Here is a 12,201-nt window from a genome sequence, read left to right as displayed (position 1 = left end):
GTACAGACACACACATACGCACACACACGCTAGAACACGCACTCTACACACACACGTACATTGTAATATTGTTGTATGGTTGTATTATACATTTTGTATTGTAGATATGTAGTGGTGTAATAATGTTATATGATGTACTGTTTTATATTTTGTTTTATGTGTAATGTAAGTGACTTAATGTGTTTGGACCCCTGGAAGAGTAGCTGCTGCCTTGGCAACAGATGATGGGGATCCCTAATAAATACAAAAACCTCTTGATGATGTCATCTTTGCCTTTCTGACAGGCTTAAGTTAAACACACAGAGGTATCCACCAAGATGCCACCTATAATGAGCTGCTGAAGCTTCTTATGGGAAAAGGAGACTATGGGATCTGCATGCCTTGGATATCACATGCCCTGTACAGAAAGGACTGGAAAAGGAATGGCAGAATGAGTGTAAACGATGCAGGTCTACAAGAAGAATCTTCTGTTCCATGGCTCCTGGCATCAGTTTATCAACATACAGTACATTATGGAATGTGTATGGGTTTTGTCTATAAACTTGGGTACCAGTGAGGATTTCCTACACTGAGCAACTTGTTACAACTGTTGATAAGTCACTGATAATAATCTGCCAACCTTTTTCATGTAATTACATTAAGATATAAGGGGGATCATAGCCATGGTCAATAGAATTCACAAGTTGTTTAACCCTTTATCGTGGATGGTGTCTTGACGGACTTGTCCAAAATCGTGTGACATAAAACAATACGTTTTTCTGTGCTTGCATTTACGGCATGTAAATTGTTATATCATATTAAGCATTAATCAGTTAAATAAGACATTGAACTTGAACCCCTAAGAATCCTGGATCTCGCTTTCAGACAGATCTTAGAAATGCAGTGCAACTATGTTACATTTAGTGTCTCCTATTATTGGGTGCAAAGAGTTTATGGGCACACAAATCCAAAATAATGTAGGCTATTCATTTCAAAATCAAATGCTTCTAACTGAGAGAGTCACCTTACCTTAATACTTAAAACCTAAACTGATACTGTCACTGACGTGGTTCTTCAATAATTATGCATAATACTTGTCGGATGAACATTTGGTATGCAGCTGATTAGTTAAGCCATAATATTTGCACACATCATCGTCTGATCCAGGAAGGAATTTTCCAATTGACAATCAAGTGATGAACAGCTGTTGTGATAGTGCATGTGATGAAACAACAGCCCAAGTGCTGGAAAAAAAGGTGTTTCTGAGGAACGTCCAGAATATGCCGTGGAAGACAGTTGTACCTGGATCCACATTGGATCGAATATCCTGAGCAACTGACATTGATCCTCTGTTGTCTGCTTGATGAACAGCAGTGTCTTCTTAGATTTAAAAGAAAAAGAATCAGGCTATACTTATGAGTTCATGTTTTCCAGCCAGCTTCATATGTTTTTGTGCCTCGGATTGGACACCAAGTCTACTGCTTGCACCCAACGCTATTCCTATTCATTATTCTGGAAATAATGACAAACGACATAGCCTAGTGGGCTTCTTCACAACATGATCTGGTAATGAAATAACATGAAGAATACATTTTGGTTTCCATGTTACACCTGCAACTTTAAATAATACAAGGAGCTTGAAGTAGCCTAAGCTACTGTACTTTAACTTGAATTTGGAGCTCAGAAATTCAAGTAGGCTACTGAAATAAGCCTACCTTGAAAATCAGACATTTCCTCAATATGGTGCTTGAAAAGTTATTGTAATTACTGGTCGCTTATATTAATCTGTGAATTCATTTTTTTACCGTTTATGTGAGAGATGTGGCCACTTTCATTTGTTTCCCGCCGGTTCATTTGAAGGGTATTGTGCTACTCCGTTGTGGTAAAACCACGTGTGGTTATTATGACAACATCTAATGTTGGCTACAAGTTGGCATTCCATATAAATAGAGGAACTGGTTTTTGGGGAACTGGTTTTGGGGCACTTTCTTATTACAGCGATGGTGAGATTAAGGCTACAACTATCCATGGCCTGCGTCAGCCACATAGGCTACAGTCAGGCAATGTCCACATTATTCTCACATATTTTAGAATGTAATAATAATTTGAGTATCAATGCATTGGCAAGGTTTAAAATAAGCATTATTCTTAAAGTGGTAATGGCCTATTTTATTTTTTACACTTTTTGCATTTTGAGGGGACGGGGGGGTTCTGTATTAGGCCCTATATGTACAATTATATACATTATTAAGTGCTTGAAAAGTCCCTGAATTTGACTTGCCAATATCTACATGAACTCTGCTTAAACGATGTGTACAGTCGTGGCCAAAAGTTCTGAGAATGACACAAATATACATTTTCACAAAGTCTGCTGCCTCAGTTTGTATGATGGCAATTTGCATATACTCCAGAATGTTATGAAGAGTGATCAGATGAATTGCAATTAATTGCAAAGTCCCTCTTTGCCATGCAAATGAACTGAATCCCCCAAAAAACATTTCCACTGCATTTCAGCCCTTCCACAAAAGGACCAGCTGACAACATGTCAGTGATTCTCTCGTTAACACAGGTGTGAGTGTTGACGAGGACAAGGCTGGAGATCACTCTGTCATGCTGATTGAGTTCGAATAACAGACTGGAAGCTTCAAAAGGAGGGTGGTGCTTGGAATCATTGTTCTTCCTCTGTCAACCATGGTTACCTGCAAGGAAACACGTGCCGTCATCATTGCTTTGCACAGAAAGGGCTTCACAGGCAAGGAAATTGCTGGCGGTAAGATTGCACCTAAATCAACCATTTATCGGCTCATCAAGAACTTCAAGGAGAGCGGTTCAATTGTTGTGAAGAAGGCTTCAGGACGCCCAAGAAAGTCCAACAAGCGCCAGGACCGTCTCCTAAAGTTGATTCAGCTGCAGGATCGGGGCACCACCAGGACAGAGCTTGCTCAGCAATGGCAGCTGGCAGGTGTGATTACATCTGAACGCACAGTGAGGCAAAGACTTTGAGGATGGCCTGGTGTCAAGAAGGGCAGCAAAGAAGCCACTTCTCTCCAGGAAAAACATCAGGGACAGACTGATATTCTGAAAAAGGTACAGGGATTGGACTGCTGAGCACTGTGGTAAAGTCATTTTCTCTGATGAATCCCTTTTCCGATTGTTTGGGGCATCTGGAAAAAAGCTTGTCCGGAGAAGACAAGGTGAGTGCTACCATCAGTCCTGTGTCATCCCAACAGTAAAGCATCCTGAAACCATTCATGTATGGGGTTGCTTCTCAGCCAAGGGAGTGGGCTCACTCACAATTTTGCCTAAGAACACAGCCATGAATAAAGAATGGTACCAACACATCCTCTGAGAGCAACTTCTCCCAACCCTCCAGGAACAGTTTGGTGACGAACAATGCCTTTTCCAGCATGATGGAGCACCTTGCCATAAGGCAAAAGTAATAACTAAGTGGCTCGGGGAACAAAACATCGATATTTTGGGTCCATAGCCAGGAAACTCCCCAGACCTTAATCCCATTGAGAACTTGTGGTCAATCCTCAAGAGGCGGGTGGACAAACAAAAACCCACAAATTCTGATAAACTACAAGCATTGATTATGCAAGAATGGGCTGCCATCAGTCAGGATGTGGCCCAGAAGTTAATTGACAGCATGCCAGGGTGGATTGCAGAGGTCTTGAAAAAGAAGGGTCAACACTGCAAATATTGACTCTTTGCATCAACTTCATGTAATTGTCAATAAAAGCCTTTGACACTTATGAAATGCTTATAATTCAGTATTCCATAGTAACATCTGACAAAAATATCTAAAGACACTGAAGCAGCAAACTTTGTGGAAATGAATATTTGTGTCATTCTCAAAACTTTTGGCCACGACTGTAGTGCTAGGCCTATCTTGTTGTATAGGTGGAGTTATGGGCCAATTTGTATATATATTCACTTTTATTCCTCTAAGTACACATGTGGAACTGCATAAAAATCATTTTTATTTTTAACCATTTAGAAATGTTGAGGTCCAATGTCACACATTGGACCAATTATTTACAGGAATACCTGTATATGCAAAATCCCAAAAAGATCCAAGGGAACCACTAGAGTGAAAAAAGCATGATCAGTGTATTTTGACTCCCTTTAATGACTGTATGTGTCTTACAGTCTGAATATATTAATGATGCTTTTATCCCCAAGTCAACCACATCCCTATCCATCCGCACAGTGCCAACTGCCCAGGACTTAGCTACTCACCCATCCTTCAAAAGTCTCTTCTGTGTTCAAGGTTTTCATCAGGTCCTCAAATTGAAATGTGCAGTTGGCAACAAAGTCATCATACCCTATGGGCGCATCGTGAAATACAGCCAACTCTATATGTTTGCCGTCGTTGACATTGAGGCAGAACTCTTCGTTGTAAGTTGGCATGTTGGTTTTCTGCTTTGTATGCGTCTGACCAATTTTGTACTCGTCCACCTTTATCACAATGTAAGGGTCTAAAGTGGGAGCTGATTTGTTGAACATTGTAGAATGGCGAAGGGAAAAAGTAGTTGGTTTGAGGTCCAACGCCTCACCAATTCTAAGCTTTAGATACCCGTTGAACTTCATGATATTGTTCCTCTAAAGAAAAAAAAAAGTATACAAATTCAAAGTAAAAACAATATATCCTTAACTAAAATCCAAAATACGCTATGGATTTAACATGCATGCAAAGCATTCCTATTTGCTGATATAATTTCTAAAGAATATACATCAATATCGTTGACTGTGAATTGGAGTCCAATGTTGCGTCCTAAAGCGATTCGAACGCGTTGCTCTTGTCATTTGCCATCTGCAGGTGATGCGTTCTCAGTGCTCTTGGCCCTTGGTCCTGAGCACTTTCCTGGTCAAATGTGTGTCCTTGCCTTCCGAAACACTCCAGCTGAAGTAAACTAAAACAGAAAGCTCGCACGTCCTGGAGAACGACCTTCTTCAAAGAAGCTCTAAGCAAGTTCCGTAAAAAGGAAGTAGCCTACCAGAAGTAGAAACAATGATTTCCCTGTAAAGTTTCTTCTTTCTCAATGTGTTTACATTTTGTTCTGACTAATCTGATTGCTACGTGCATGCAACTGTAAAAGGTCTTGCCAATATGTGTTAGAGATTGTAGTCTCCTCGGTTACTGTCAAGGATTAATATAATACTGTGAGAAAGTACATTACGACTATAACTACCATGGTACACCGCTGTGCTTAGGGTTGCCTCAAAGCATGCAGGTATCGAAATGACTCACCTGTCCTCAGCAGATACAGTGCCTTCAGAAAGTATTCATACCCATTTACTTATTCTACATGTTGTTGTTACATCCTGTATTCAAAATTGATTAAAAGTATTATTTTTTTCTCCCATCCATCTAGACACAATACCCCATAATGAGAAAGTGAAAATATGTTTTTAGACATTTTTGCAAATGTATTAAATGAAATATATAATTTACATACGTATTCACACCTCTGAGTCAATACATGTTAGAATCGTCGTTGGCAGCGAGTCTTTCTGGGTAAGTACAAACATAACGCTTTGTATTCATGACATTTTTTTCTTCAGTTTTGCGTTAGTGCCGTATTGCAAACAAGATGTTTGTTTTGTAACATTTTTTATTCTGTACAGGCTTCCTTCTTTTCACTCTGTCATTTAGGTGAGTATTGTGGAGTAACTACAATGTTGTAGTTGATCCATCTTCAGTTCTCTTATCACAGCGATTAAACTCTGTAGCTATATTAAAGTCGTAATTGGCCTCATGGTGAAACGGATATTCAATTATCTATTTTTTTTATTTTACCCATCTACCAAAAACCTCCCTAGTCTTTGTGGTTGAATCGGTGTTTGAAATTCACTGCTTGACTGAGGGACCTTACAGATAATTGTATGTTTGGAGAACAGAGATGAGGTAGTCGTTCAAAAATCATGTTAATTACTTATTGCATACAATAGATTTTAATTTTCAATTCATTTGTAATAATTCCGAAAAACATAATTCCACTTTGACATTATGAGGTATTGTCTGTAGGCCAGTGACACAAAATGTCAATTTAATTCATTTTAAATTTAGGCTGTAACAATAACATGTGGAAAAAGTCAAGGGGTGTGAATACTTTCTGATGGCACTGTAAATAAATAATCAAATAGCACCCTCTTGTGATGTACAGAGAGTGTGAATAACTAGAGCTACACATTCTTCAACTTCACACTTAGCTTGCAGGCTCCATTCTGAGTATTTACCGATCTAGTCTCAGTAGTTCATCCCCGAGGTCTTTTGTACAGTTCTTGTGTGAGAAAAATCCTAGCTCACCTGGCACAGCTGTGAAGATCTAAACGCACATGGCCATGAGCTGTAAGACATAGGAGAAACAACGGGGCTTTTAATGTGAATTAAAAGGATGGGAGATGTGGAGTTGATTTATGCTGAGTTCTAATAATGAAAAGGCATGAGAGTTTTCTTCTGAGAGCCTCAGAGGACCTATAACCTATAAAAGTCACCAGCAACCACAAATGATGATCTTGAAACTCATGTATTGGTCCTAACTCCCCTCCAGTCTTAACCCTACTTGCACCCTCTGTCTCTGAATATCTTCCTCTGACACACACTCTCTCCCTCTGCCCTCATTTCCAAACTCCCTTGACCCCACTCTCTGTGGGTCTCCATTTTCTTTCACATTCTGAGCAAACTGTCATTCTTTCCCCTCTCTTGTTCTCTCTATTTCTCTCCCCTCTGTCTATCTCTCTCTATGTGGTGTGCTTTAGGGGAGTTTAGTCCATCCATAAATGTCATGATCAAAGTCTGGTCGTTATTAGTGTTAGACATGACCTCTCACCCTTCTCTGCCAAATGTCAGTGCCCCACATCTCTCTCTTTCAGCTGCTTCAAATAAAGAGGCCACATCCCAGGGAAGAGAGGTGGTCGTAAAAGACAAAGCTTTTAACACGGCTCTTACACATCTCAGGGATAAAGGCTGTCATAAACAACAGCTTTTACCTGCCCTTATAAAAAGAGGAGAGTGATGAGAAAAAGTGACAGATAGGATAGTGTGGGTTCATCTGTTTCACAATGATCACCACAGAATGACTAACCTGAATACAGATGTATTTGTATACTGTAGGTGTCAGTGAGACATAAAAACCTTACAGAGAGGGATATGTCTTCATTTTTTTTTATTTAACCTTTATTTAAGTAGGCAAGTCAGTTAAGAACAAATTCTTATTTACAATGACGGCCTACACCGGCCAAACCCAGACAACACTGAGCCAATTATGCGCCGCCCTATAGAACTCCCAATCACGGTCGGTTGTGATACAGCCTGGATTCAAACTAGGGTGTCTGTAGTGACGCCTTAAGCACTGCGATGCAGTGCCTTAGACCGCTGCGCCACTCAAGAGCCCGTTTAATAGCATTCAAGGACAAAAATGTGCTAATACATCATGGTGGTCTTAAACAACCCCTTGAGAAAATGTTCATTTCAGGTATTCACATTCAATTCATCCATTGTCTGTGAGTAACCATTCCTCACTTTCATTATTTCCATGAAATATTGGTTTCCATTGACTGGTTTGTGGAGCATTACACCTTACTGTCCAGCAGAGGGCAGGCTAAGACTGCTGTTGAAGTCAAGTGTTGATTTGATAGCCATCTTCCTCCCACAGTTTCACTGGTGCCATCCATGGCAGGCGTTTTTACGACCACGGAGGATGATTTGTTTGGTCTCCCTGTTTTCCCAACTGTTCCTGTCTCTCTCTCTCTCCCCTACTTTCTCCTGCTTTTCATCCCTTTCTACACTGTCCTCTCTACAGCTGTTGCCCTGCCCAAATCAAGAGTTATCACACACACTACAGACATGTGAACTCAAACGCATGTTCTGGTGTGTACTCCACAAACACACAAAAACGCCATATTAACGTTCTTGTACACATTAACAGAGAAGCAGCTACCACAACTCAGCTGTATCACAGTGTAGGGTATTCATTGGAATGACTAAAGTAACTGCCACCTGTAGTGCTTCCACATTTCCCTTCACCGTCCACAGATTTCCTCTTCTGTAACCCGGGACAGCTCTATTCTCTGGCTCCCTGCCCAGGTACACTCTATAGCTGCAGCTAATGAACCATAGCATTGGTGCTAAACAGGACAACAGGGAATATGGGTAATATGGGCCAGGTATGGTGAGCTCCATTCCCAGCCCTCTGTATGTGAGTGTTGACCCCGGTAAGGAAAGGCCCGAGGGGCTAGTATACAAACACCATGCCTCCCACATCAACCCCCTCCCTATCACCCCCTCAGCCCGAACCCAATTACCTCCATCACTCATAGGGGCATTGCCTCAACACCATACCCCATCAGCTCCCTCATGTTTGATAAGACTAGAGAGAACTGAAGTCCTGAATACAGAATCAAATGTTATTTGTCACGTTTTGTAAACAACAGACGGAGACTAACAGTGAAATGCTTACGGATCATTTTCCAACAATGCAGAGGTTTTTTTTTACATGTTTTTATTTAACCTTTATTTAACTAGGAAAGTCAGTTAAGAGTTAAAGATAAAGTAAAAAAAATATAATAGAAATAGTGGTATGAGGAATAAATACACAGTGAATAACAATAAGTAAAATTAGCATGGCTATATACAGTACAGGGAGTACCGGTACTGAGTTGATAATAAGGTAATTGAGGTAGCTATGTACATATAGGTGGGGGTAAAGTGACTAGGAAACAGGATAGATAGTAGACTGAGCTGTAGTAGCAGTGTATGTGGAGCAGTAGTGTATGTGGTCTGTGTGTGTGTGTGTGTGGCGTCAAATGTATGTGTGTGTGGGCGTATGTAGTGTGTGTTTGTGTGTTGGGGTGTAAGTATGTGTGAGAACCAGGCCAAATGAGCTGATATGTAATCCACGATCAGCGTCACTCTTTCCTATTCACTGTCCTCACAGGGCTATAAACAGAGATAAAGCTATATGATAAACCAGATTATAAACTGGGTGGTTTGAGCCCTGAATGCTGATTGTCTAAAAGCCATGGTATATCAGACTGTATACCACGGGTATGAATAAACATTTATTTGTACTGTTCTAATTGCGTTTGTAACCAGTTTATAATAGCAATAAGGCACCTTGGGGTTTGTGGTATATGGCCAATATACCACAGCTAAGGGCTGTATCAAGGTACTCCACGCTGCGTCGTGCATAAGAACAGCCTTTAGCCGTGGTATATTGGCCATATACCACATCCCCTCGTGCCTTATTGCTTAAGAAAACCCTATAAAAAGCTAATTTGGTTGAATGCAACTTGGGGTCAACGTTGGACGACAGTAACATCTATTTTGGGGATAATTTGTTCTTGTGAGAACATACTATTTATACTATGCAGAACTAAGTCAATGTATGTTTGCCCTCCTCTAGCTTTTGCACCCCTTAGTTTGCTTCTTCACCTGCAAAATAAAACAAGCAGTCCTTTAGATGAAATGAGGGGAGAACCAGCATGCCATAAATCAGTCGTAAAAGCTGATTTGGTGCTAAGTGTTCCTTTATTTCCATGTGCATGTTTCATGCCAGCACTCTGCCACTGGGAAACGTGACACCTTCATATGCAGGTTCAGAATGGATGGAGAGAGACAGAGAGAGAGAAAGTTTGTCCCAGTCAGGGTGCATTTGACTTCACTATCCTACTTTACCATTCCTTCCACCCTTTTTGGAGTAGGGTCAGAGAGCGAGGTCTGTGTTTCCTATTTCAAGTTTAATATGGAGAGACAAGCAGACTGTGTGTGAATAGTACTATAGTAGATGTAATAAGATAAGTTATGGGGGTGAGAGAAGACAGGATATGGAAATCTAGACTGGTAGACAGAGAGCGATGTAGAGGAAGGGAAGGAAGGAGAAAGCGAGAGTGAGAGAGAATGAGGTTGTGAAAAGCAGAGGAATGTGTGAATGTGAGACTGGGCCGTCCTGTGTGGGACAGCAGAGCGGAGCGGGGGAGTGGGGTTCTATGTCACAGCTCCTCCTGGGTAATTGGCTCCAGATGCGAGGCAGCGTGGCCTCTGCGCCAGCGAGGCGTCAGGGCCGCATTAAGGGCTCAGCGTAGGGCTGAGGGGATCGGGGGGAGAGGCGTGCACCCCCCCCCTTCCCAAAAACAGTCTGCTTAAATCCCCATACTGTGCTGCTGACCATTGCGCCCCCCTTCCTAGCCGACCTCCCCCACCTCCCCACCCCTCCCTGTCTAAATCAGCTATGAGCTGTTGGAGGACAACACTCTGCTCTAAATGTAGTAAACAAATCATTGTTCTCTCCTGCTCTATTGTTTCTGTGGAGTTATATGGAATTATCTTGAACTCTTTCTTCTTAAACTATAGTACGCACTACACATTCCCTAGCAGGAGTTTGTGTGTTTGTCACTATGGAGACCGCATTGTTTGAATCAGTTTATCCTACGTTATTGTGCTGCTATTGTGTCAACCACAACTGCAGTGAGAAAGAGAAACGTGATCAACATGGAACTTAATTCTACTGCCAAGGCTTCAAAGACATGCTGTTGACATTTGGTTGGCGTTAAGCAGTGAACTCAGCATTGTCTATCTGTTTCAGTGATTGATAAAGCACTTGAGAGGACAAATAGGGGAAGTGCACTTTATCGAGCAGGGCACTTTATCGAGCAGAGCCCTGACATCCAGTGGTGAAGGCCCTGCTACATTCTAGTCAGTATAATAAGGATGAAGACCACTACACAGAGCCCTTCAGCCACAAAGAAAATGACAATTGCACAAGATTGCTGTGTGATTGGTGTGTTTTCAAGCTCTTTACACAAGACACTGCCTGTTGCACTGTGAGAAAATAATGTTAGCTTCTTTCAGCTTTACCTTCTTCCACGTATGCTTTTGTGATCAGCGTATGTCACTCACTTAACAAAGAGGTCGTTTTGAAAAGCTCTGTGGCCATGAATCTTCCATAAATTACACTGCAGGAGCCTGCTGCCAGCCTCACATACACAGTTAACTGAAAGTGCTAATTCTTCACCCTAGAGTGTGTGTGCGCGTATAGGTGTGTGTGTGTATACTGTATGTGTGTGAAGTGCACATGTGTGCGGGTGCAAGTGTGAAGTGATTAATATGACTGGAGTGGTGTGAATGAGGGGACATCTGTGGTGTTAAAAGAGTCCTCAGAGTGAGGAATGTTTTAGTGTGACGTGAAAAGCATGGCTAGTGATAGACCATGTAAATCGATTGGGGTTAAAGAAGTGGTCTGTGGGATGGAAAGGAGCAAGAAGGAGTGGTTAGAGGGAGCAGGCTGACATAATGATAATGAAAAAAACCTTCATATCTGTTGACACTGTCACATAACATTATGTACAGATCTGTTATAGTATTTACAAGTGGTTTCCGACTGCTCTCATGTCTGCACAACATTCCCCAACCATAATGTTCGAATAAAGAAAAACATCTCACATGGCCACTAGGAAAAAGTTTAATACTGGAACATATTACAAGATTCCCTCTCAGCGCTGACTTTGAATAGGTTGTTCAGGTTGTAATGGTCAACAGTAAGCAGATGTTTTACAGGCCTTGGATCTGCTACAGTGCCAGATGGCGCCTATACTGATGGCTCCTCATCTGTTGCACAGGACCAGGAAGTGAGGCACTCAAGAAGAGGTTCTGCTCTCTCTCATGGCCACGCTCTCAGAGCCAACCACTGATCATCCTGGCTGCTACCACACACCCAGTTACACCAGGACCACCTGAGGAAACTTGGACTGTCTGTCCATTCATCTGTCTGGCCAGGACCGGTCTCTTCCTACTGGGAGGACTAGAGGCCATTATCCTGTGTCGCTGTGGGCTTACCCTGTATCGTTACTCAGTTCTGGGAATAGGAATTCACTGAACGGGAGTACACAGAACAGTTCTGAATTCTGAGACTTGAGAATATATTTTAATAAGGTGTGCACACACACGTACACACAAACAGAAGGGTCAAAGTAGAGACATTGAATAAGAACTGGTGGTGGTACCCCGCATCCTGATCAACAACAGAAAACTATTTAAGAATACAACCGATACCTCTAAGAATAATATGAGAACTGTGGCTGCCAACGGGGGTTTCATTTAAGCCCAGTGTCCCCTCCCCACTCCATCTTTCCTCCCTGAGAGATGGTGTTGTCATTCTGCTGGACACAGGCCCAGGGTGGGAGCCAGTTTGACAAAAAAAAAAAAACACTCCCTCCCTC

At 41.7% G+C, this 12,201-nt stretch overlaps 1 protein-coding gene across 1 annotated transcript in view; it reads right to left on the bottom strand.

Moving 5' to 3' along the window:
- The window catches only part of LOC106598906 (protein kinase C eta type), a 39,424-nt gene extending 34,253 nt beyond the window's left edge, over positions 1–5,171 (bottom strand). Inside the window, exon 1 of the mRNA XM_014189932.2 lies at positions 4,222–5,171. Coding sequence (XP_014045407.1) covers positions 4,222–4,572 — 351 coding nt within the window. The 5' untranslated portion in view covers positions 4,573–5,171. The remainder of the gene's footprint in view (positions 1–4,221) is intronic.
- Between the last annotated feature and the right edge of the window lie 7,030 nt (positions 5,172–12,201).

The sequence above is a fragment of the Salmo salar genome, chromosome ssa01 (assembly GCF_905237065.1).
Source record: "Salmo salar chromosome ssa01, Ssal_v3.1, whole genome shotgun sequence".
NCBI lineage: Eukaryota > Metazoa > Chordata > Actinopteri > Salmoniformes > Salmonidae > Salmo > Salmo salar.
The sequence above is the reverse complement of the archived record's forward strand: the minus strand, read 5'-3'. Positions and strand labels throughout refer to the sequence as shown.